Source organism: Sorex araneus, chromosome 1, assembly GCF_027595985.1.
Source record: "Sorex araneus isolate mSorAra2 chromosome 1, mSorAra2.pri, whole genome shotgun sequence".
Classification (NCBI taxonomy): Eukaryota; Metazoa; Chordata; class Mammalia; order Eulipotyphla; family Soricidae; genus Sorex; species Sorex araneus.
In genome coordinates this window covers 157,888,362-157,913,389 of record NC_073302.1, presented here as the reverse complement: position 1 = coordinate 157,913,389, position 25,028 = coordinate 157,888,362, and the positions used below count along the sequence as shown (strand labels likewise).

The following is a 25,028-nucleotide window of genomic DNA, read 5'->3' as shown; positions in this document are numbered from 1 at the left end:
AGACCTCAGAGAACCGTATACAGCACCAGGGATCAAACCTGGGTGAGCTGTGTGCAACAGTCTGACCCACTGAGCTATCTCTCCAGTCCAGATTTTTATGTTTTAAAGCCCAGTTTATCTGTGGAAAAAGCCTACTCCATCGCTCCTTTCTCCCCTCTCTTTCTTTTTTGTTTTTTGAGCCACACACATCAGTGCCCAGGGGCTGCTCTATGTTTGGGGAAGTGGGGGTCACTCCTAGTTCAAGGCCCCATATACACTGCTGGTGATCAAATCTGGGCCTACCACACATAAGGCACATGCTCAGCCATTTGATTTCTCTTCAGGTCCCACAGAGAATTTCTATAGATTTCTTGAAATCACAATTTTTGAGACACTACTTTAAAGACGTATGTGCACTGGTGGAGGGATGGGTGTTTGATCATTGTGAGATTGTAACTCAAACATGAAAGCTTGTAACTATCTCACGGTGATTCAATAATTTTTTTTAAAGACATTATATAACTATAACTTTTCTAATCCTAGTTAATATATGGAGCTGACATTGTTACATAATCACTGATGATCTCAATAGAAATTTCACCATTTACATTCACAGTAACTTTCATCTTATTAAGGAAGACAGCATTCCTAACTTTGCAAAGTAATAATTTTCAGTTCGAAAGTGTTAGTGTTGATTAACCTATTATATATCAGTTATGGTAGTATTGATAGAACTAACATTTCATTTGCCTACTACATTTTTTATAAGGTTAAAAGTCACCAATAAGTCCAGGAACTCAGAATATTTTCTTCATCTTAAATGCTGCAAAGTTTTGTTTTGTAATTATGCTGAGTCATCTTCAAAGAGTTTTCCTGATACATCAGAGTGAATGTTTAGCATTTTCAATTGTTAAAAAAAATTTCATCACATGGTTATTTTTTTAATTGTAGTGGTTCCAAAGTGTCAGAAGTCTTGGGTTTTAATATATTTTTTTTCTCTTTCTAATTAGTCTCTACAGACTGAATTTTCCAGCTTTAAAATATGTTGTTGTCTTCTATGAGTGCATCTGTCCCCATGGAAAAGTTCTGTAGAGCCAGGATATCATGCTGGAAATGCCCTGAGGAACATATCCTGAGTACAGTTTCCTCCCAGAGCCAGGACAAAACCTGCAGAAACCTCTGGGCTCCAGCCAAGCCTGGTGCAGTCACACTCAGAAGGACCTGCCCTTGTTTTAATGCTCTGCTGTCCCTGCCCAAAACACTTAACCACTCTCCCCCATTCCCTTCCCTTCATTGCAGTCATTGTAGTGACATGTATGTCTGTGTGTGAATGTGTGTGTGTGGGGGGGCATGGAATAGCCCACTTGACTGCAGGGTCTTGGTGCTAGAAATCACACTCAAATGTAGGACAGTGCTGGGAACTGAACTCAGCCTCACATAGGCAAGGCAGGCACTCACTTGACCACTGAGGCATGCTTGGGGCTCTCAGTGGTTTCTCAGACAAGGGGTATCTTGCATTTTCTTACTGCCCTGGGCCTTGCAAAGCATGCAAACAAGTGCTGGCAGGAGAACACACCTCGATAAGTGGGACAGAGTCGGGGAGATGGCTCTGTGGGCTGAGCTCATGCAAGGCAGGCTCTGCACACAGGAGGTCTAGGCTGCATCTCCAGCATCGCCTGGTCCCTCAAGCACAGGAAGAGCTATCAAGCACTGCCGGGAGTGGCCCCCAAAGCAAACCAACAAACCAAAAGAGGAACCCTGTAAGTGCAGAATTCCAAATGATAAAAATCACATAAGAAAAAAGGGGATTAAAAAAAAAAAGACAGAGTTAACTGCACAGAAAAGGAAATGAGATGGTGAGAGTTCCAGGTGAGAATCACCACACTTGGCTAATATTCTGACCCCAGATTTAGAAAGTCATTGCTAGCATGGATTACAGACAGTTGTCAAATGCTAGGCCTTGCCTGACTCATCAGGAAATAAGATACTAGAACCCAGATGGAGAAACTGTCTTTCCAAGCATGGCAGAGAGCAGAGCTGTGTTCCTTAGCCCTGCTTGTGTTTTCACAGTGTTCACACATTTCCGTCAATAATTCCTCTGATTTGCAGGGCCTGTTTCTGGCAGCGGACCACTGATTCCTTAGAGGGAGAGGGAGATTTTGAAGCTGCCCTTGGCTGTTCGTAGTCACCTTTGCCCCATCCCATTCAGAATCACAACTAAAATATCCACATACTCCTAAATTTGAAACAGAGAATCAATCTGGGATTCATGCCCACAGTTACAATTTTTGCTTATAATCAAGAAGTTAGGAAGAACCCAATTTCTGTTCCTTTCAATAAGTGCCCTCATGACACAGACCCAGGATTTCTGACTGTTCTCACAAATCCTAGAAGTCTATAGACAATAGGGCACGTGTGTGACACTCACTGCATTATGGTCATCAATATCTCATTGCAAATTCCATCCAGTTCTCCAAATAGAAATAGATGCTTCCTCTGGCCAGTTTATGTCATTGTGATTTGGTTCTCTTTTCTGCAATCATGAGAAAGAAATCACGTGTCCCTCAGGGCCAACTGTTAGCCAATCAAGAGTCTACCTGCAGACCACTTGTTTCTCCCAGGCGCATCTGCACAAGTTCACAGGGATTCCAGACATGGGGCAGTAAGGGAAACAAATGGGTATTCTTTTGCAGGAAGACTGGGCCCACAGCCAGGAACACAATCAAGTAACTCAAGGTTCCAACATCTAATTCTTTCTGAAGTCAGTGTGGAATGAGAGGCAGTAGCAGGCCCAAGAAGCAGCAATTTCACCATGGATAGAGATGAGTTTTCAATTTCAGTTACTGTGAGAACCTAAATTATTCCTTCCTCCGTGTTGGCTTTCATTCACTTGCTGGAGAAGCTATCAAATCAGACAGGAGAGGATGGTGCCTGCAATCTCCCCTGTGAGGAGCATTGGCAATGCTGTGTTATCTTCTAGATCCTGGAGATAAGATTATAAACTGGAAGCAAAGTGACTGAGTTAGAGCAACATTTAGCCCTGACATCACACGGTCATCCCCCCTCTCCCCTTGAGCATAACCAGGTACAGCTTTGTAGGTCCCTGAGCACTGCTGTGGGGGACCATGGAGGCCCCCAGTATGCAGAACCTGAGTAGTATGACATCATCATGCCCTTGCATTGAACCACTGGCCCAGTTGTTTAATAACTAGAGCTCTTGAGTTCACCTTAGAAAGCCTTACCCACCCTCCAATAAATAAATGAAAGAGAACTCAGACCTGACAGCCCCAGTCCTTCAGACAGGGCAAGAAAAGAAAGTTCTGAGCAGTGACTATCTTCCTCCACATGACCTCAGCTATCTACATCCTCTTTGTTACATACCTTGCTACTCCAAGATGGGTGAACCCGGGACACAATTAAGTCAGAGTTAATCAAGGGGAGTGAGTCAAAGAAGTGAGCAAGCATATCAATCATAGTGGACCTTTGCCACAGAGATACAGTCTTCGAGGAGAATGGTCCACATGAGCCAAGGAAAGGGCAGTCCAAAGGAAAAGAACTTGGAAATGCATGGCAGCCGGAAAAGCAGTGGCTAGGCCAGTGGGAACAAGGATCTGGGACTATTTAGAAGGTTTTTCAAAGACATCTGAAGAGCGGAGGTGTCTCATGGAATTATGCCTGCGCGTGGCCTCTTTGGAAAGAGGATGCAATATCTCTTGACTGAAGCATGCTTGGCTGATGTGAAGGTGCCCATGTGGCTTTAAATCTACCTCAGTTAAAGATGGGACCTTTGGGTCCAGAGAGATCGTGTAACAATTTAGGTGCTTGCTTTGCATATTGCTGACCAAAGTCCAATCACTGGCACCCCTTGGTCCCTGAGCTCCCCTAGAAGTGAACCCTGAGTCCAGAGACAGGAGAAAGCCCTGAGCACCACCAGGTGTGACCCAAAATACATCCCCCTCAAAAAAAAAGGGAGACCTTTCCATTCTAATTACAAACAACATGCATGTGTTTAAAATATGAATTTGAATGATGAAATATTTTAATTTTGTATATTTTGAGAGAAAAGGAGAGCAATAGAAAATATATTCCAAACTAGAATACCCCGATAAGAATAAATAGAACAACAAAGTCTGAAATTGAAAAATATGAACATGGCTAAAAGAAATGATTGGAATGGAGAGACATTCCAAGTTCATGGGTTGAAAAACCAAGTATTGCTAAAACAGGCAATTCTCTCCAAACTGACCTACAAAGTAACTAGAAAAATTCCACTAAGTGACACTTTCTGTCTCAGTTCTGATATGTGCGGATGTGGCTCAGTAGCATGTGTGATACTCTGGTATGATCACCAGTACATCTACATGAGAGAGAAAGAGAGAGAGAAGAGAGAAAGAAGAAGAGAAAAGCTGAAATATGACAGATATACAATGAGAAATGTTGGTAAAACTGAAAATCTATGACTTTTCTCGGATCACATGAAAAAAAAAAACAAACCTGAACTTTTGTATCCTCAAATCTGGAGAGACAGACACATCCAGAGATACAGCTGAACTCTTTCTTACCTGGAACTAAAAATCACTGAAACACCGAACTGATAGCAGTACTGATATAATCTTTCGAAAGGGGAGGGAGGATTGTGTCACACCTAGAGGTGCTCACACCTACTCCTGGCTGTTCAAGAATCACTCCTTGAGGTGCTCAGAGGGCCAATAGGAGATGCTGGGGATCAAACCCAGGTTGGCTGCTTTCAAGGCAAGTATCTTAATTGCTGTCTCCCAGCCTAACCTTGGTGCCAATTAACAGATGAATGGTTAAAGAAGGTGTAGTATATACACAATAAAACGCTACTCAGATTGAAGAAAATAGATGAAAACATGTCATTTAAAAAACATGGATGGACTAGAGGGTCTTATTTCGATCTAAATAAGACAGATGGAGGAAGACAAACAACCCTTAATTTTACTCACATATGGTATAAAGAGAAAACAAACAGATGAACTAAATAAAATAGAAATAAACTTTAGGACAATGAGATCAATTAGTGGTGGCCAGAAGAGACCGGGGAATAAATTGGGAGAAAGAATGCACATGTTGATTTTTTTTCAAATATACACACCTAAAATTCACATAATATTGTAGTCCGGATGTAACTTCAGTGAAAGCAAATCAACCTACTACAGTGAATTTGAGTCATTCACACCAAGCCTAGCTCTACAATCGACTACACAGGGCTGAGTGGTTTACATGAAAACAGATTATGAATTATCTGCAATATAGAAACCAACTAATCACCAATAAAGAACTCACTCGCTAAACAATTGTAACTTGTGCCATAAATTTTCATATAAATTCACTCAACCAATCCCCTATTTTTGTAATTTACTGTCACATACATAGAATAGTAAAAATATATAATCTGCTCACAGATAATCAGGAATTGCTTGGGGTAGCTCCAAAGTCATTATTTCCAGTCTCATAATAATAATCCATTTTATGCTTTCATATTTCACTTTAGATCATTTCATAAGCTCTATAATTAATCCTAAAGCTTCAGGTAGATAGTAAGTACCACAATGTGCCCTGATATGTGTATTCATTGCATTTGCATGTCTATTCATGTCCTAACTCTATCAAAGCTGCATCTGCAGATTCTCTGTCTCAGCAGACATCTGAAACGAACACGTTTTGATTCTTTAAAGCAGAGCTCCAAATTTGAGCAGATGCTTGCAAACATATTGTGACTAAGTAGTGTCATGTAAGACCCAACGAGTGATCCTTATCTCAATCTTGTATTAAGCTGACACTCCAAAGAGATGCTTTTGATTTTTTATGTTTTGTTTTGTTTTGTGTTTGTTTGTGTGAGGGTCATACCTAGTGATTCTCAAGGGTCCTCCTGGCTCTGCACTCAGGAATTATTCCTGATAGTGCTCTGGGGACCATATGGGATGCTAGGGATCCAAACTGGGTTGGCCACATGCAAGGCAAGGACTCTACCTGCTGTATTAATGCTCCATCCCCAAAGAGATGCTTTTGGAACTGATGGATCACTGGGCCCACTTCTACTGCCATTGTGCAGTAAATACCATTTTCTATAGCTGCTGTGAGTCCAAGAATTTTCTAGACTGGACTCCTAAATATGTTTATTAGGAATTCAATGATGCTAAAGATTCAGTCACCCATCATGCTCCCAAGTTGCCTCTTCCAAATCCCTGGGAGTTACCCTAAAGATTTGAATTTTGAATTTCCAGACCTTTTCTTGAGGGAAAATATATAAAGGTTAGCACTGTAGCACTTTCATCCCATTGTTCATCGATTTGCTCAAGTGGGCACCAGTAAGGTCTTCATTGTAAGACTTGTTGCTGTTTTTGGCATATCGAATATGCCACGGGTAGGTTGCCAGGCTCTGTCTTACTGATAGGATACTCTCGGTAGCTTGCCAGGCTCTCCGAGAGGGACAGAGTAATCAAAACTGGGTCGGCTGCATGCAAGGCAAACCGCTGTGCTACCACTTCAGTCGATATAAAGTTTAGATTCCCTCAAATTTCATGTTCATCCTAGAGTCTGGAGAGACCAGCTGCCAGTCAGAAGGCATGCACTAAATCATCTAGAACATCTTCACAGTGTTAAGTCAAAAGAATTGATGTAGTATGATAAGTGTACTCCAGAATCTTCTCCAACGGTGCAGCTGTTGTTGATCTACAAGTGAAGAAGCCATGAAACGAAAGCATGTGAGCCTTATGCATCTTTGAAAAGAGCAAGCTTTAGGTTCTAAAAGAAACTAGAGGAGAAGGGTGGGGAAACTCCACAGGCTTCTCCGGGGTGCGTGTACATTAGCCTGGGTCAGACTGGAGGGGTGGAACACACAGTGTTGAGCAGATGCAGAGGCCACAGAACCCTGTCTGTTCCAGGGCCAGCACCTGCCTCTCATCTGACTGCTTTGCAAAGAAAACTTTCTGTCCACCAGCTTTCTAAATTTAAAATTCCTCTGAGTGCAGTATAAAAATGTTCTAAGCAATAATTAATGAGAAGTGACTTAACATGCAAATGCCTAGAGTGAATATTTGAAAGCATAATCATTAGCCAGTTCCACCCATCTGAATTGCCAGATTCCTCTGTATTTTGACGGTGGGTACAGCGAGGGGGCAGGAAGGTGGGGGTAGGAAGCAAGAGAAAAGCCAGACACCTGGAAATCTACCTGCCACTGTAGACCCCAGCAGCCTGCTAGGGGCTAGGCACACACCTACAAGCAGACAGGAGGCCAAGGAAGAACAGAGGTGCGAGGGGTCCACTTGTTTACACAGCGCTCCCTTCTGCTCACCTTTACAACTCCCCAGGCTGCCAAGTGCATGTGGACCTGCCATTTCAGCCCCAGAGCAGGTACAAAGTCCACTTTGGAGATTAACCATTACCAAGCACTCCCTTCTTTTGTCACATCTGCCTGCTTGGATCCCTGGACTGGCATCATGCCCTCCTTGACATTCCCACCATCTTCTTACTATCTTTCATCTCTGCTCCATGCCCACCTCCTCAGTGACTAGTGGACCTGAGGGCTCCTGCAGAGGTCTCCCAGGCAAGTGGATATTACTCTGGGGCCTGCTCCACAGAGTGACAGTGCACTGGCCCCTACTCCAAAACCCTTGCTCTTGGCACCTCTCGGCCCCCGGAAGTGACCTGTGTGTAACCCGCAGCAAGGAGTTGGACCACAAACACTGCCAAATTCAAGCCTGCACTTTCTTTACCTCAAAAATCCAATCATCAGGCTGCAGACCACATTATCGGCCACATGGCCAGCCTGGCAATAACGAGGCTGTCTGCTCCCCCATGATCAGATCAGCTGCCCTGCATCTGGCAACTCTAGCTATGGTCAGCCAGCACTGCACTCTCTTCTGATGCCCGTCACCAGAGCTTTCTTCCAGAAACTACTGCAGCTCCGGGGAGAAGGAGGCAGAAGGGCAACTGCAGCCACTGTGTTTAGAGAGAGTAAAGTAAACGGCTCCTTACTTGATCCCCTGCTCAGACAAGTCAAAGTGCATTGAAAACCTGCTTCAAATCTCCAGGGAGATACAGGGCCTGGCCTAACCCTGGCTCAGCCTAGGCTAACCCAGAGACTATTTACCCTTAAAAAAAATACTAAACTGGTCAACTACATGCAAAAAAACAAAACAAAACAAAAACTCAGACCTCTTTCTATTGTCATGCACAAAAGTCAAATCAAGCAGATTAAAGACCTTGATATCAGACCTGAATCCATGAGGTATACAAAGGAATATGTAGGCAGAACTTTCCCTGACATTGGAGCTAAAGGCATCTTCAAGGATGAAACACTCTGACCAAGCAAGTGAAAACAAAGATAAACAAGTGGGATTACATTAAATTAAAAAGCTCTTGTGCCTCAAAGGAAATAATGATCAAGATTCACCGACAACCCACAGAATGGGATGAATTATTTACCCAATACTCATACAATGAGAGGTTAAAATCAGACTTATGAGGCACTGCTTGCACTTTACAAGGAAAAAACCTCCAGCCCCATCAAAAGATGGGGGAGAAAAAACTAACAGAAACCTCATTAAATAAGAAATACAAATGGCCAAAAGGCACATGAAAAAATGCTCTGCCTCACTAACCATCAGGTAGAGGCAAATAAAAATAACAATGAGATGTCATCTCACATCACAGAGTGTGGCACACATCAAAAAGAAAAAGGAACATCCAGTGCTGGTGCAGATTCGGGGAGAAAGGAACCCTCATTCATTGTTGGTGGGAATGTCAACTGGTCCAGCCTTTCTGGAAAACAATATGAACATTCCTTAAAAAATATAGGAATTGAGCTTCCATTTGACCCAGCAACTCCACTTCTTGAAATATACTGCAAAGGTCCAAAAACAAAATGGGAAAAGACATTTGCACCCTTATATTCTTTGCAGTACTATCCACAGTAGCCAAAATCTGGAAACAACCCAATTGTCCAAGAATACACAACTGCATAAAGAAACTATATAGTACATATACACAATGGAATATTATTTAGCTATAAGAAAAGATAAAGTTCTCACGAAATTTGCTGCTATATAGAGGGACCTGGAGAGTATCATGCTGAATGAAGTTAGAAGAGGGAGAGAGTGTCACAGGCTGATCTTTCTCATAGGCAGGATATAAAGAAACATAGTGAGGGTATAATGGATGCTCAAAGACAGCGGAAACAAAGAAAATGAGAACTGATCTTCAGTAGGAAACACTCCACTTAAGGGGGACGGGGGATAGGACAGGGAGGGGGCAATGTCTATGGTGAAGGGAAGTGTTCAAGCCGGGAGGAGGAGGTGGTACTGAAAGCGGGTAAAGTGTAATGTATGAAACCCTATCCATAAAAGCACTGTAGACCACAGTGCTAAAACCTCTCATAGAAGTCAACTGGTGGGTGGGAGACATTGGATTGGATGTGAGGTGGGGGCATTGGTGGAGGGAAGTAGGCACAGGGGAAGGGATCTGTGTTGTGGCATTGTAGGCCTGAAACCAATAGTGAATTACTTTGCAATTTCACTGTGACTGTTTCACTGTATCACTGTCATCCTGTTGTTCATTGATTTGCTCGAGTGGCTGCCAGTAACATCTCCATTTGTCCCTGTCATGTGCTAGTGTAGCCCGATGACATATTGGGGGCTCTTTCAGGGTCAGGGGAATGAGGACTGTCATTGTTATTGTTTTCGGCATATCAAGTACGCCACGTGTAGCTTACCAGGCTCTGTGATGTGGACAGGATTCTCTCAGTAGCTTGCTGGACTCTCCAAGAGGGATGGAGCCTCCTGGGGTGGCCTCTACTCACCTGTACAGGTGTTCCCAGTCTACCGAATGTAAGCTTTTGATTGACTGGCATGCTGTAACGATCTGCACACTAACAAACATGCACCTGCCTGTATCTCTGGACAGCACCTGGGATATCTGCAGCCCCAGGTTGATCTCCCCGAGGTTGATGGAGTGCTCCCGGAGGTTGGTGAGCAGCTGGCAGAGCAGGACGCTATCGAGGAGGGTCTGTACCAGGTCAAACACCTGCGCCGAGTCCCAGATTGGCTGACAGCCCCCCACAGTTGATGAGCCACTGCGCGCACTGCCACCATGGCTCTGTGTCCGATGGCGCTGCAACTCGCCCAGCTGGGGCAGACAGCAATGCTGCAGCCTCGCCTTGGTTTCTCCATGCCCAGCCAACGCCATTCTGTCCAAATCTTGCAAAACAGCTGGCGATATCCATCAGGAATCACACAGAGAGTTCCAGCAGGGATCACGTGTAGAGTTTCATGCCTGGTGTGCTGAGCTGCATGTTGTCTAAGATGAGACAGTGAGCGGGTTTGGGAGAGCACCAGGGGTTTGGGCGGCGTCAGTGCCATCTTGCCTCCAATCTATAGCTGAGCCGGAGGTGGTTTGTGGGTGTGCCTTCCATATACCTAACTTTTGGCCGTTTAATTTCTTAGTAAACTTGGCCCCAAGTTGTTGGGGTCTGGCCAAAGGCACAGCTGCAATTTTGGGGTATCAGGAAGTCTGAAGGCACTATCAGGCTGCTGATGCACTCGCCCCACAGATGGGCCTGCTGTTGACCTGCTGGCGGCACCATATCCACAACTGTGACTAAACCATAGAAAAAGAAAAAACTGCCTGGGGACTGGAGAGATGCTCAACAGACTGGAGTGTGTGCTTTGAAAGCTGGAGACCTGGGTTCAATCACTAGGACAGCCTGATACCCTGAGCACTGAAAAGTGATCTCTTCAGTGATTCCCTGAAGAGTGATCTCTGAGCAGCAAGTGGAAAGATTACCACCAGGGGTGGCCTCCAGCCCAAAAACTAAAATTGTATGGAAATCTATATGTAGATGATAAAAAAATGAAATAATTACTGTTTCTGAAGTAACAGAATACATCTTGGTGCTGAAGAGAAAAAAAGAAAAAGACAACATACTGAGGGTTTGGGAGAGAGCTGAAATGGGCTAGAGCACGTGCTTTGCATGTAGGAAGCCTGAGTTTGAGCTGGTGTCCTGAGCACACCAGAGCAGCCTCATAACACAGAGCAGTCCCTGAGTACCATTGGAATGACCCCCAAGACAAATTGAAATTATGACGTTTGTGAGGAAGCTTTGCACTTTGATTTTCCCCAAATACAGACTAGCTTATGAAAGAAGATGAGAAGTTTTAGCAAATTAGTGGAAGAGCAACTCTGTAGAAGTGCAATCAAGATTCATTATTTCACCAAAGGAACATTGTTTTAGAATACAGTCAACAGCAGAAGTCAACCGGATTAACAACATGACAAGATTATTACCATCAATCTTTTTGTGCCTTGATGATGACACTTCTGGTGGGAGGGGGTGAATATTTAGGGCAGAGAATACCCTGCGGCCAAAGAGATAATACGGGAACCTGGGCACTTGCCTTGCACACAGCTGACACTGGCTCCATCTCTGACAATACAGTGCCAAGCACCAAGGTGGGTAGCCCTGGCAGTACCAGAGTGAATTAGATGATCCCAGCAGTGTACCTTCCAAGAAGCAACACAACTTTAGGTCCTTGTGTTGAAGCCCAGCCCAGGGCTGAGAAACTGGGGGAAGAGGGTAGAGGGACCACCTAGGTCCACCGAAAAGAGAGCAGCCCAAATTGCCTAACTAACAAAATACACCACCAATTATGGTTATCCAAAACATGGTAACCAGTACCGATAGAGCTAGTTTAGGTGAAGGTATTAATGCCAATAGACTGGAGCACAGGCACACTGTGGTCGATATGTGTTGATGTTGTGATGTTCGGGGGCTCACAAGGTGCCAGGGAGCAAACTCAGGCCCTCACACATGCAAGACATGGGCACCATTTCAGCCACATCCCCAGCCCTACCTACAGGTTAATCAGAACATAATGTCTTTCTTACTCACAAGAAAGACAGAATGAATATAATTTTTCTCTATTAAAATCTGATATTTTTATTTTAAGTACCTCCTTTTTACCCCGAAAATTAACCAACAGCCACGCAGAAAGCCTCATAGAGCTAGTGGAAATGAAGGATGAGTCAGTAAAAGCCACCGTTGCCTCCTTCCTCCCCTCTCCACCAGCCTTCCCTCCCACCTGGCATATGCTTTTAGCACTGCACTCAATTAAAAGGGAAACAAGTGCTCTCAGTCATTTGACCATAAAGGTTCGAGAACTCCCTGGAACAATATGTGAAAGGGAAGGGACTATTCTCGGAAATACAAGTTCTCAGCCCTGAAGCCCACAGACTTCCTATGTGGTACTATCTTAAGGGCATTCATCCAAAAGACGATTTCAGACCAAGACACATTGGCATCAGATGGGAGTGGAAACTCTGCATTCTTATGAAGCTTCCCAGGGTATTGGCAAGACTGGCAGGCAAGGCCCCCATATTTCACATAGAGTGTCCTTGTGTCTCTACTTAAGTCCTTGCCCTTCACTCACCTGGTGGACTCCCATGTCCAGCTGCAGCTGTGGCGATGGCGAAAGCAGAGGCAGGTGAAACGGAGCAGTGGGAGTTGTCTGCTGTCTGTCCTGGTTATTTAAAAAAGAATGGAAATGGCATAGTGAGATGAATAGTACTCAACTATGCAAAGTCTCATTTTCATTCCTTATTTCAATACAGGCCCTGTACCACCCTGTATTCTACTCTACATCTATGCTCAGAGAGAAATGAAAACATCCATCCACATCTACGTGACTATCCCTAGCAATGTTATTCAAATAGTCGCTAAATAGAAACAATCAAATGTCTATTATCTCATGAGTGGGTAAGTCAAATGTGCAATACAAACACACAAAAGAATATTACTGAGGCACATAAAATGAACCACTGAAATGTACACCATGAATGAACACAGTATATTGATGCATAATGCTCAGAAAAAGGATTGTTACCAAAAAAACAGATATTGTGTGCTTGCATTTCTATTAAATGTTCAAGAAGGCAAATCTATAGAGGCTGAAAGTCCATTAGTGGTTGCTTGGGTCTGGGATAGGAAGAGATGACTAATGGGAAATGTTTCCATTTTTGGAGTAATAAAAATGTTCTGGCATTAGATAGTGGTTGTGAAGCCCAATATTTTGACTATATCAAAATCACTGAACTATATGCTCTCAAGGGGTGAATTCTGTGGCTGGTGAATTATATCTATATGTAATATAGGTAGGACTAGAGCAATAGCACAGCAGGTAGGGAGTTTGCCTTGCACACAGCCGACCCAAGGTGTATTCCTCCATCCTTCTTGGAGAGCCCGGCAAGCTACCGAGAATATCCCGCCCACATGGCAGAGCCTGGCAAACTACCGGTGGCATATTTGATATGCTAAAAACAGTAACAAGTCTTACAATGGAGATGTTACTGGTGCCTGCTCAAGCAAATTGTTGAACAATGGGACGACAATGCTGCAGTGCCACAGTAATATAGGTATACATTTTAATATATTCTATACTATGTTACTCAGTTTCTTTTTCTTGAAAGAAAAGGGTTTATTTATGTTTATTCTCTTTCCTTCTGCTCCCCTTTCTTTTTGATGTCATTGCAATGACCAGGTCATGGTGTTTACATACACTGGTGTGACAAAGAATGTCATGTCAGGAATCCCACACAGCAGTGCTCCCATTATCATGAAAGGCACGTGGAGTGGTGTGAGGATCAAACTCAAAGCCCCATGTCTTTAAGGCATGTTCTACTGCTCAACCATGTCTGGGACACACACATGACTACCTGAGACACCTTGGAATGGCCTCAAAAATGAGAGGCGGCACCAAGCACCATTTTTTGCAGAGTCTTCCTGGCCCAGTTATTCTAAGCTCAGCATCTGATAATGAGGCTGTTGCCAACCTCACTGCTTTTCCTCACCCAGGCTCTTAGTGAAAATAGTTTCCCGTGATTGTGACTTGAAGGGCTTTCACTTGTCCCTAAAGATATATTCATACATTAAGAGAAGAAATAAACAAGAGGAGAAGCACAGAGCTGTTTAACATAGTCAAACATGAACACACAAAGAAGCTCAAAACTCTTCATCTGAGTAGCCTGAAAACACTTGTAGAACAATGTGGCAAAAAGACAGATGAACAGGCAAACTGCTGCCTGCGGTGAGAAAATGTGTGATAAGATCCTCATTTGGATCTTGCGCATTATCACAGATTGTGGCTTCCTATGTTCCCATGACTGTATGATTCAGTCATAGCAGGGAAGAAGCCAAGGACTTTAGTTAATCCATAAACAGCTTGAGGATTTCCAAATAATGCTTACCAAAATTAAAAATTATATCTATAGTATATGCATTAAAAAGAAACTATGAAGCAGAGTTGTGAAAATAGTGCCAAAGCATTTCACTGTAACTCTAGCCTTGGTAGAATTTTGCTCCCTAATCCTTCCGGATTATGATCTAAGCAGTGGTCCAGGAAATTGCTAAGGCCAACTGATCAAGGCTCTCTGAGAGACTTGGGGGCTGGAGAGATAGAACAGCAAATAAGATACTTGTCCTGCATGGAGCAGACCTGGGTTCCATCCCTGGTATCACATATGTATTCTTTTACCCCTCCAGCCCCACCAGGAGTGATCCCTGAATGCAGAGCCAGGGGTAATCCTGAGCCCTGCCAAATGTGGCACACAATCCCCCAAAATAAAAGAGAGACTTTTGCTGATTCCATAGCAGTTCTACAACTGACTGGGAAAATCTAGCTTGTCATCCTTGTTTGTCATAACCATCCAAGTGCCCAGATGACCCAAGATTGACAAGGACCTGAAATCAGCACACTTTCTAATATCACAGGCTAATACCCATCACACAGAAAATCTATCTAACACTGGCTAATATCCATCAGCCTGACAACAGCTCGACCCAGCCTAGAGGCTCTCGGAGTTGCTGGCATACCAACAGATCTATCATTCGGCAGAGTCTACAAATAAAATGACCTTTTCTTTCTTGGTTTTTGGGTATTTTCCCAGTGGCAGGGATTGAGCTCAGGATATCACAAATACAAGACATCTGCTTTGTCTCTGAGCCATATCACTGTTCTAGCAACCATTTCTGCTAACAGCCCTGGTGAAGCATGAATATGAGAGTCAGAAGCAGTCCTTACATTTTACTTGAGTGACCTCAGTGAATCTGAATTAGGCGGTGAATATGAATTATGAATTCATAATTATGTAATTTACCTTTCTCACTTCTTAGAGGAGAAAATAATGATATATCTAAAAATAAATATTATTTGGTCTATTTATTTGAACAATAAAGAAATAGATAAAAGATTTCTAACTTTGGCTTAGATGACTTTTCCTAAAATTAGAAAACATTTGGGCAACTCAGAAGCAAATACAGGAAACTATTTTGTTGTTATTGTAACTATAGAATAAATACTGATTTTGATCAAAGCAAGAACGATGCATGGGGGTCCATGCTATATGACTTTATTTTAGATGAAATACTATTTTATAAGGTCTCTTCTGCAATTGCGGGATCCAAGTCAAGCCAACCTATTGTGGACCACACTGAGGTTTATGATGTGCTGTCAGAGTCTTGGGGCATTTTTGGGTAAAACCAGTTCTGAAACCCTTTAAGTAGCAGTCACCTAAGAACAGAGTATTAGGGGCTGGAGTGATAGCCCAGTGGGTAGGGCTTTTGCCTTGCACACAGCCAACTCAGGTTTGATTCCCAGCACCCGTATGGTCCCCCGAGCACCACCAGGAGTAATTCCCGAGTGCATGAGACAGGAGTAACCCCTGTGCATCACTGGGTGTGACCATCCCCCCAAAAAATAAGAGCATTAAGCCCTGATTATCCATACAAAGTTCAATGTAATGATAGCATCAAGTTCATACTGGTTATAGTAATCCTAATCATAATTACTGACACTATAGTTAAATGTTAGTACCTGTCTCACACACACAGAGACACATATAGAAAATGGTATATTTTCTTTGGGGCAGTGGGTGGGCCATATTCAGCAATAACCAGGGATCCCTGGCAGTGGCTGGGGGATCATCTTGAGTGCTGGGGATAAAACCCAGACCTCTCACCTACAAAGCATGTGTTCCAAACCTGTCCTAACACAAAAAACATTAGAAAAAAAAAGATTCCAATAGGGGTTGGTTGCAAGCATATTAACCATTGTATTATCTCTCAAGCCACCAAGGGGCATATTTCTTTTCTTTTTTGGGGGGGGAGGGTCACACCCAGTGATGCACATGGCTCATGCACTCATGATGCTCCTGGCTCATGCACTCAGGAATTACTCCCATTAGTGCTCAGGGGACCATATGCGATGCTGAGAATCGAACCATGGTCGGCCGTGTGCAAGGAAAATGCCCTACCTGCTGTACTATCACTCCAGCCCCACATATTTCTTTTTTATAGCTATTTTCCACTACTTGATCATGGAGCAATGTTATCTGCTTTGAGTTAATTTTCATAAATGAGATTAGACAATATTTTGGGAGTGAAGGAGTAAGGCAAACAAAAATTTCGGCAATAGAAACCAACACATACTCTCCATCCCTTCTGAGCCCTTACCTCCAGGCTGACGGTAGCGGAGGTGTCGGGGCGTGGAGGGAGACCTACACGGTGAAAGGTCCGTGGTGTCCATCACTGCTGTGCTTTCCGCTGAGACTCGGTCTGCTGGTGCAGATTCCAGTACTGCTGCTTGAAAAATGTGACAAATTTTAATATCCAAGACATGAATTCAAGAGCTCCTTGATATCATGCACGCAAACACAAGAGTTCATGAAGCATCTTCTTGTTTGCACCACACCCAGAAGGGCTCAGGGTTATTCTTGACTCTGTGCTCAGGAGTGACCCCTAGTGGTGCTCAGAGGACCATATGTCATACCAGGGACGGAACTTGGGGTGGCCACATGCAAAGCAAGTGTCTATTCTCCTGTACTATCTCTCTAACTCCTTTAAAGCTCGGTGAATAAATAGGCCTTAATAGGAGGTAAGTTATTCCTCTGGGAAGCATGCTATTCACACTGAATCTAAGTGTGGATCTTCTTTACCTGTCTTCCAGACCCTGTTGAGCTTGACAGGCCTGCATTACCATTCAGTCCAAAACACCAACAGATCAACAGATGTCATAGAAGACTAAGGTATGAGAGGTATGTTTGGCAATGTTTCTGTTTTCATGGGAGTGGGGAAACAGACAGTTCCAGATTGTATATCAGGCTGGGATCAAAACTGAGCAGCACTGACTTCTGATTTCACTATTCTTTGCTGGGGTTATTCTCTTAGGCTAACTAATGCTTAGTCTCTACAGATCTGGTCTCTCCCTAAGAATATCCTGAGATGCCTAAGAATCTAGAGAATCTCACTGACCCGAAATGGTAGCATTAGACAAATGTAGTGATTAAACTTGACACTTATATTGATGGAAGTTAAATTAATATTTCAGTTCTTCATTTGCAGTAGACACATTTCTTCCTAGTGACCACAGGATTGAACCACACAGATCTACTGCACGGCCATCCTCCCAAATGTTCTAGTGGATAGCTTTGATTTATGGCTATGGAAAGGCAGGAGGCAAGAGGAAATTTTTACCATGAAATATTGGCTTTAAGATAACTTGACTTTTTCCCCCTGCAGCTTATTGTTTTGTGAATAAAAGATATATTCTGGTGACATCACACTATTATTAATATTGATGATGATGCATCCATGTACCACCCCCCAACCCCCAACTGGCCTCTCAACCAGGAAAAACAACACCTATAGACATATTTTTTAAGGGATGGCTCTTAAACTTTTAATACATTTCCAATAGCTCTCCCATTTCTTTTTTCATAGGCTTTTTGTTAACTCATAAAAGCTGGGTTACCTCTGCAAATTTTACATTCTCCCTGTCAGCAGAACTCTCAACTCCACTCCTCGTTTCTATTTCATAGAAGATTTCACTCAATAAACTTTAAAAATTCCCTAATGTCTCATATAAAGTCATCTTAACACTTGTGTGTGTTTAACTCCCTTTAACAAAAGACAGTCATAATCTCTCTTCTTGAATCATAAAGGGTCCAGGGAAGGCATAGGGCTGGAATCTTTTCTTGAATGACATAATTATAGTAAAGCTGGCAATGATGCAGGATGCAGACCAAAAAAAATCAGGCTTAGCTGTTAGTTTTATTATTTTCTAAATAACTCCCTCAAAATTTAGTCATGGAAGGCATCTGTTCTGCAAGAGCAAGCGGAATACCAAGTATGTACCCCTGGTTGGATGCAACCATTCACTCCTAAAAGGCAAATGAGAAGATATTTCATCAGTAATTATACTAAATCCAAAAGACTTCCCAGTGAGAGAGCAGATCCTGAACAACCAATAAAGCCCATGGAAGCAAAGACTAACAGGGAGAAGAGACCAAGCCAGTTATGGTGAAAGAGAAAAAGAAGCATTTCCTTCTGACATGCTCACTTTCAATCAAGTTGCATGCAAACAGCTTTCCCTGCAGGACGAGTAGGCAGATGTGGGCTCAAAACAAATGCTAAAATTGGGAGCACTTTCAGCCCACAAGCAGGCAATTTTCAAACTAAGAACACAGAAACAGACACCAATGATGTGGGTCGTACAACAAAGCTTAGGTTATTTGGCACAGTCATGGTCCACAGGAACACTGATTGGCTAAGGTGTTATCCAATATGTAGTGAACAGCCATGGGTCACTCTTCTCTGCCAGTCACCAGTTTGCTTTTTATTAAGAAGACACCATTGGATGGCAACTGGATGAGACTTGGGGTGATATCTGCACTTTATAGAAAATCCCAGAGTATAAAAAGGAGAGGACTGCCTCTTAGGAAGAAAGGGGCTAATAAATATTGATTGGGGAGGGGGCTGGAAAAGATCTGCAGATTTGGTTGAAGGAAAAGAAATGCCATTGATATTTTTTCCCAACGAAGCTCATAGTCTCTGAGGAATATTTCTCACTTCTCACTTTTCTTTTTTCCCTTCATATCATTGAATGTACACTTGCCAGGAAAGAGCCCAAGGTCAGCATTAATATTGCAATGGCAATAAAACTGGACAGGGCTTTTGCGCGGCCGCTTTGCTGCTGAACAACCAAGATCCAGAGCCAGCTACATTACTTCTGGTCCCAGCAAGTGCTTGCAGCCATGTCTCCAGACTGTGAAGTAAGTTTTTGCCCCACGCCGGCTAAGGGGGGAAATATCCTTCTTCCTTGGTTTTTCTTCCCTCTGGGAAGAAGCGGCGTAGCGTCTGCCATATTATGGAACTTTTATACAGGTATGAACTTGTTGGCAGGGAAAAAAAAATGTGTTTTGAACTTGAAACAGCGGGACGCTTGGGCAGTCTCGGGCCGGGGCTGATACCGGCTCGCGCTCTGCTGAGATTCGACGCGGGTGGCCATGCTTTTGCACGGCCGCTTTGCTGCTGAACGACCAAGATCCAGAGCCAGCTACATTACTTCTGGTCCCAGCAAGTGGCTGCAGCCTTGTCTCCAGACTGTGAACTAAGCTTTTGCTCCATGCTGCCCCAGGAAGGGAAATGATGCAATTTTCAACTTAAATCTCCCTGGACTTAATTACTAAAATACAGAAATTCTAAACTGCATGGCCGCTACTGCGGCCGTGCGACTTTATATCTCTTCATTCTCATCAGTGGAAAACTAATTATCAAATTTTTCCTTGTCAATAGGGCCGTATTTTGGGGGGATAAACTCCAACAACAATAGTGAGTTTTGTGTTGAAATGTGGAATTTAATCAAGGTAAAGAGAAAATGAAGTGAAATTTATCAGCTATGCAGGTGGGGGTGGGGGGTGGAGGGTGGGAGGTATACTAGTTTTTGGTTGTTTTTTTTTTTTTTGGTGGTGGAATATGGGCACTGGTTAAAGGACAGGTGTTTGAGCATTGTATAACTGAGACATAAGCCTGAGAACTTTGTAACTTTCCACATGGTGATTCGATAAAATAAATTTAAAAAAATAAATAAAAATAAAACTGGACAGGAATTACTAGCATTTTTCAAGGAAGGTTCCCTAAAAAAACTATTGAGCTCGTCTATGGACTGTAGTGTGAGAGAATGTTGACTTTAGCTTGGACCTAATGGGGGAAGCTGGTATTATGCAATGAGTTGGTATAAAGTTGGGTCTTAAAGTTAAAAACAGAAAATGTATAAACTCTTGGCACGGGATTCTTATTCAAGTTTGCCAACTGTTTCAAATATTAGCATTATGCAAAGCACATGCAAACATCTTTCAAATTAAAGAAAGATCAGCATCTCCCTTTTCTTTGCCTATTGGAATTTGCAAGACTAGACAATAGAGCTAACAAAGCAGCACACTTGCCCTTCACATCATCCTGCATATATGTTGGCACATACAAACAGTTTCAGACATGCCTTCTACATGGCTTCTCACACGTGGCTTCTATAGACATGCTGAATGCTCTTAAATGCCATCCCTCTCCACTACCACACACAAACACACACACACACAAACACACTGAAGTTGCCACTTCAGGATGATGCCAAAGTATTTCATCCATGACCTTCTGAAGATTATTCAGGTACAGCAATGCCAATGCCAATGTAGCACTGTAGCATTGTCCTTAAGTTGTTCGATTTGCTCGAGCAGGCACCAGTAACGTCTCCATTGTGAGACTTGTTGTTACTTTTTTTTGGCATATTGAATACTCCATGGGTAGCCTGCCAGGCTCTGCCATGCGGATGGGATACACTTGGTAGCCTGGCAGACTCTCCGAGAGGATAGAGGAATCGAACCCGGGTCGGCCACGTGCAAGGCAAATGCCCTACTCACTGCGCTATCACTCCAGTCCTAAAGTTAAAAAAATTTTAAACTGTCTGGTTTCTTTAACTTCTTTAGAAAAACATCAAATAGGACCCAAGACCCCACATCAATTCTAAATTTCCTACTCATGGTACTTCCACTGAGGATCAATTGATGATCTCAGATCTCTGACAAGACAAGATGTGCCCGCACACCAGTCTAGTTTGAGTTTTCCATTTTCATAGTATTCAATTACATACATACAAGTCCCAAATAAAGGAGACCCCAGAACTGCAGAGGAACATAGCAGTCAGTATTCCCTCATCACTCCCCACACTTGAAACAAGTATTTCCTCATTGATTCATCTCATCTAGTTCATTTTAAATCTAATTTTACTATGTAATTCTTTGAACTACCACTTAACCACTTTTAAGAACAAGATGGAAGTAAACATATTAAGGGTAACCCAAAGACTGCTACAGAAAGAGAAAAGAAATGAAGGTGCAAAGTGGCCAGGAACAAAGTGCTTAATGGAAGGATGGGGGTGAAGAGCAGGCATGGTAAAAACAAGAAAAAATGGCGGTGGACGCTTATGCTGCCCGAGCCGATGTGCTGCTTGTGTCCACATGGCCAAGCACATGTGTCACCTACATCTACCCTCTAGGGATGTGTACTTTCATGCTTTCATGTCTAATGCTGGGATGTGTGTAGGGGCTCTCTCTACTCTTGGAGAAGCCCACGGTCTCTCATGAATGTGTTACTCTCTCTCTCTCTCTCTCTCTCTCTCTCTCTCTCTCTCTCTCTCTCTCTCTCCCTCCACACCTTCAAAAAGCCCTCAAATAAAATCTATTTACTTCAAAAAGAAAACCTGGTGGGGCACCTTAGAGGGTAGATGTGACCCAGAAACAGAGTGAGAGAAAAACTGACATCTCTGGGATGAATTTTCATGCAAATAGGCTTCATTAAGGACCACAGACCCCACTGAATACCATTTGGACCTTCCCCATCACCCAGATTGTGTAACTCTGCATTTAACCATGATCTGGAATCTCCCAATGTCCACTTCTAATGCGTAAAACATAAACATAAACTACCCCAGGGAACTTGAACTGAAAACCATTTTTTTAGGGTAATTCGGTGAGAAAATGAGACATGCAGAGAGAGAGGGAATCTATGATTATTGCTAGGTTGTTGCTCATACACCCCCTCCAGAAGCTGGGCCCTGGTGGTCAGTATAGATGCTGCCCAGGACCAGTTCTTCAGCCACTAAAGACTGCCACAATAATCCCATCTTTGACCAACATGTGCACCAGTGCACTTAGACATTCTGTATACACCATCCCTGGGAGCTTGATCCAATTCTTTCTACTTATCTTAATTTCTTAGATTTAATTGTCCAGCTTCTTTCCACTCCGGGGGTGAAAAGGCTCATTTGTATCAATCACCTCTTCTACTACCTGGAAGAGGTGATTGATACCAGGTTCATGATATGGCATTAGTCCATCATGAAACTCTGGACTTGAGCTATGAAGACAAGACTATAACACATGGTAACCTGTGTGGAACAATCTATATTTATCAAACTAAAATTAGAACTAACTTTGGTAGATAATGGAAAACTTCAGTCAGGACCTCGGAAACAGTGCTATGTATTTAACTGTAATGCAGGCAAAGAGTTTTCTTTGGGCTTTATGTTAAAGGGGTAAATTTTAATATACAGGGGCCGGGAAGGTAGTATAGAGATTTGGGGATGATCTGGATTCCTTCCCCAGCATCACACTACAAGGTGTATCCCTGGAGAACCCACTCCTCTTTCCCTCAGAATGCCTTGTGATCATAGGCACCACAGGGCCTGAGCATCCTCTAGTCCTATTATTGAGCCACTGGCCTTGTTAGCCAGGTATCACTGAGAGTGGCTTCTAGTCCCCCAATACCACTTGTGAATCCCCCATAAGTTTATTTTTAGTAGTACAAGACCTCTGAAAAATTAAAAGGTAACCTCTGGGAATTAAATTTTTTAGCTTTTTGGGTCACACCCAGCGATGCATAGGCTTACTCCTGGCTCTGCACCCAGGAATCACTCCCGGCAGTGCTTAGGGGACCATATGGGATGCTGGGAATTGAACCTGGGCCGGTCACGTGCAAGGCAAACGCCCTACCCGCTGTGCTATCGCTCCAGCCCCGGGAATTAATTTTTTTAAAAAGAAAGATTTTCTTCTTTTAAGTGATTAAAAGAAAGAATTATTTGAAAAAAGAAGAAAGACCTCCTATTCTTTAGAACAGGCATAATCAAAAGTACAGAATAAGTGTTAACAAAGATCACACACACACAAACTCACACTCACAAACACATTCCAGAATCCTGTGTTTTTGTGGGAATGTAAAATGATAAAGCATCTGTGGAAAGTGGTATGGAGGTTCAGGGGAAAAAATTAAATATAACTACTGCAGAATCAAGTAACCTTACTTCTGGGTTATGGTCAAAAGACTGCAAAGCAGAATTTAGTACTTCTACATTCACTGCAGCATTATTCACAGTAGCCATGAGATTAAAGTTTAAAGTGACTCATATAAATGCCAAAGAATAGATAAATAATAAAGAAAATTTGGAATATATATAGAAAAACACACATGTACATTTGATAGGATATTATCCAGCCATTAAAATGGGAAAACTTAGCATTGAAACATGGATAAAACTTGAGGTAGCTCAAGTGAATTAAAGCAACCCCCAGAAACAAAAATAATTTATTTTAAAAAACCAGTTACCACAGCGGGTAGGGCGTTTGTCTTGCGTGCGGCAGACCCAGGTTTGATATTTCTGTCCCTCTTGGAGAGCCCAACAAGCTACCGAGAGTATCCTGTCCGCACGGCAGAGCCTGGCAAGCTACCCATGGCGTATTCGATATGCCAAAAACAGTAACAAGTCTCACAATGGAGACGTAATTGATGCCTGCGAGAGCAAATCAATGAACAATGGGACAACAGTGCTACAGTTATTTCACTAGTATATATATGAGTTACCTCAGTAGCCAAAAGGAAGGAAATGGAAAGCAGATGGTGAATGTCAGAGCTGGGGCAGGGGGGAGTTGTTGGATGGGATAGAGCTTCAGTATTGCAGGATGAAAGAGTTTGTGCACACAGTGGCACAACCATGCAAAATGAAAACACTGAAAAAATGCTTGCTTGCAAATGGTCAGCATGGTAAAGATGTGGAAGGAGAGGAGGAGGAGGAGGAAGATAATGAGAAGCTAATTCAGGACACTACTACTTAAGTTTACTAGAAAGACTAGACAGGGGACCTGCTCTTCAGAGAACTAGACAAAAGTTGGTCCTTGAGAAGCAAGGGACTCTTCAGCTCTGACAAATGGCTGAAACCACTAGGGGTTAACACCAGCACTTTGCTCATATGTCTTCTTCACCCATGTACTCATCCATCTATTCCCAACAAACCATTATCCATTTTCCTTGGCTTCTGTCAATGGTGTATCCTGATTTCACACAACCAGACATGCTCTTCTCTATTACCCCTCTTATAACACTTGGAATATATAGAGTGAAACTATGTCTCCATATAGCCAGCATAAGGAGCCAGGGCACCACTTTACTTATCATCATGAACCTTACATTGAGGCAAAAGTCATACAAAGACTCTTAAATAGACATTGCCCCAGATCGGAGCAATCAAACTGAAACCTTTAAGCACCAAATGAGGGACACTAAAATGCTTACTTTCTAAAGCTCTCCTAACATGAAAGAGCACAGCAACCAACACTTATCTACAGGTTTCTTATCTCCTTTGTACTGCAATCCAATAAAAGTGGGGCGTGTGGGCAGGCGGCGGGCTTCCTTATCTGGGAATCTCTTGTATGTCTCAGGGATTCTTCCCAGAAGGGAGGTCGAGGAAAGCCTAAGCCATGCCCTCTCCAAAAGCCTCCAAGTTCTGGTGCTTGATGAAAACCAGATGCACTTGTCAACTTCTGCACGGCCTCATTATTCCCAAGAAGAATCTATCATGATTCTGCTGAAGCTTGTTGTTCTAATGACTTTTTAATTATCTTCCCCCTTTCCTCCTCCTTAGTTGCTAACTTGTCAATTTAAAGAATTTCTTATTTAAAAGGGTGCTACTTTTGATGATGACAACCACTTCAGTTAAAATTCCATTAAGCACTTCATTCCATTAAGCCTATTTAAATGATCTGAACTACCAAGTATATAGAAGCATCAAGAAGGTAGAAAAATAGGTTCTCTGCTTCCATCTGAGTGACCGTTCTTAAAATTGTGTTACTAATTAAATGCCCAGCTCTACTTA

At 42.9% G+C, this 25,028-nt stretch overlaps 1 protein-coding gene across 1 annotated transcript in view; it reads right to left on the bottom strand.

Moving 5' to 3' along the window:
* RASGRF2 (Ras protein specific guanine nucleotide releasing factor 2) overlaps positions 1-25,028 on the bottom strand; it is a 265,637-nt gene that overhangs the window by 82,185 nt on the left and 158,424 nt on the right. The window contains exons 16-17 of the mRNA XM_004613156.2: positions 16,505-16,630; positions 12,429-12,518 (exon numbers count right to left, since the gene is read on the bottom strand). Of these exons, the coding sequence (XP_004613213.2) occupies positions 12,429-12,518; positions 16,505-16,630 (216 nt within the window). The remainder of the gene's footprint in view (positions 1-12,428; positions 12,519-16,504; positions 16,631-25,028) is intronic.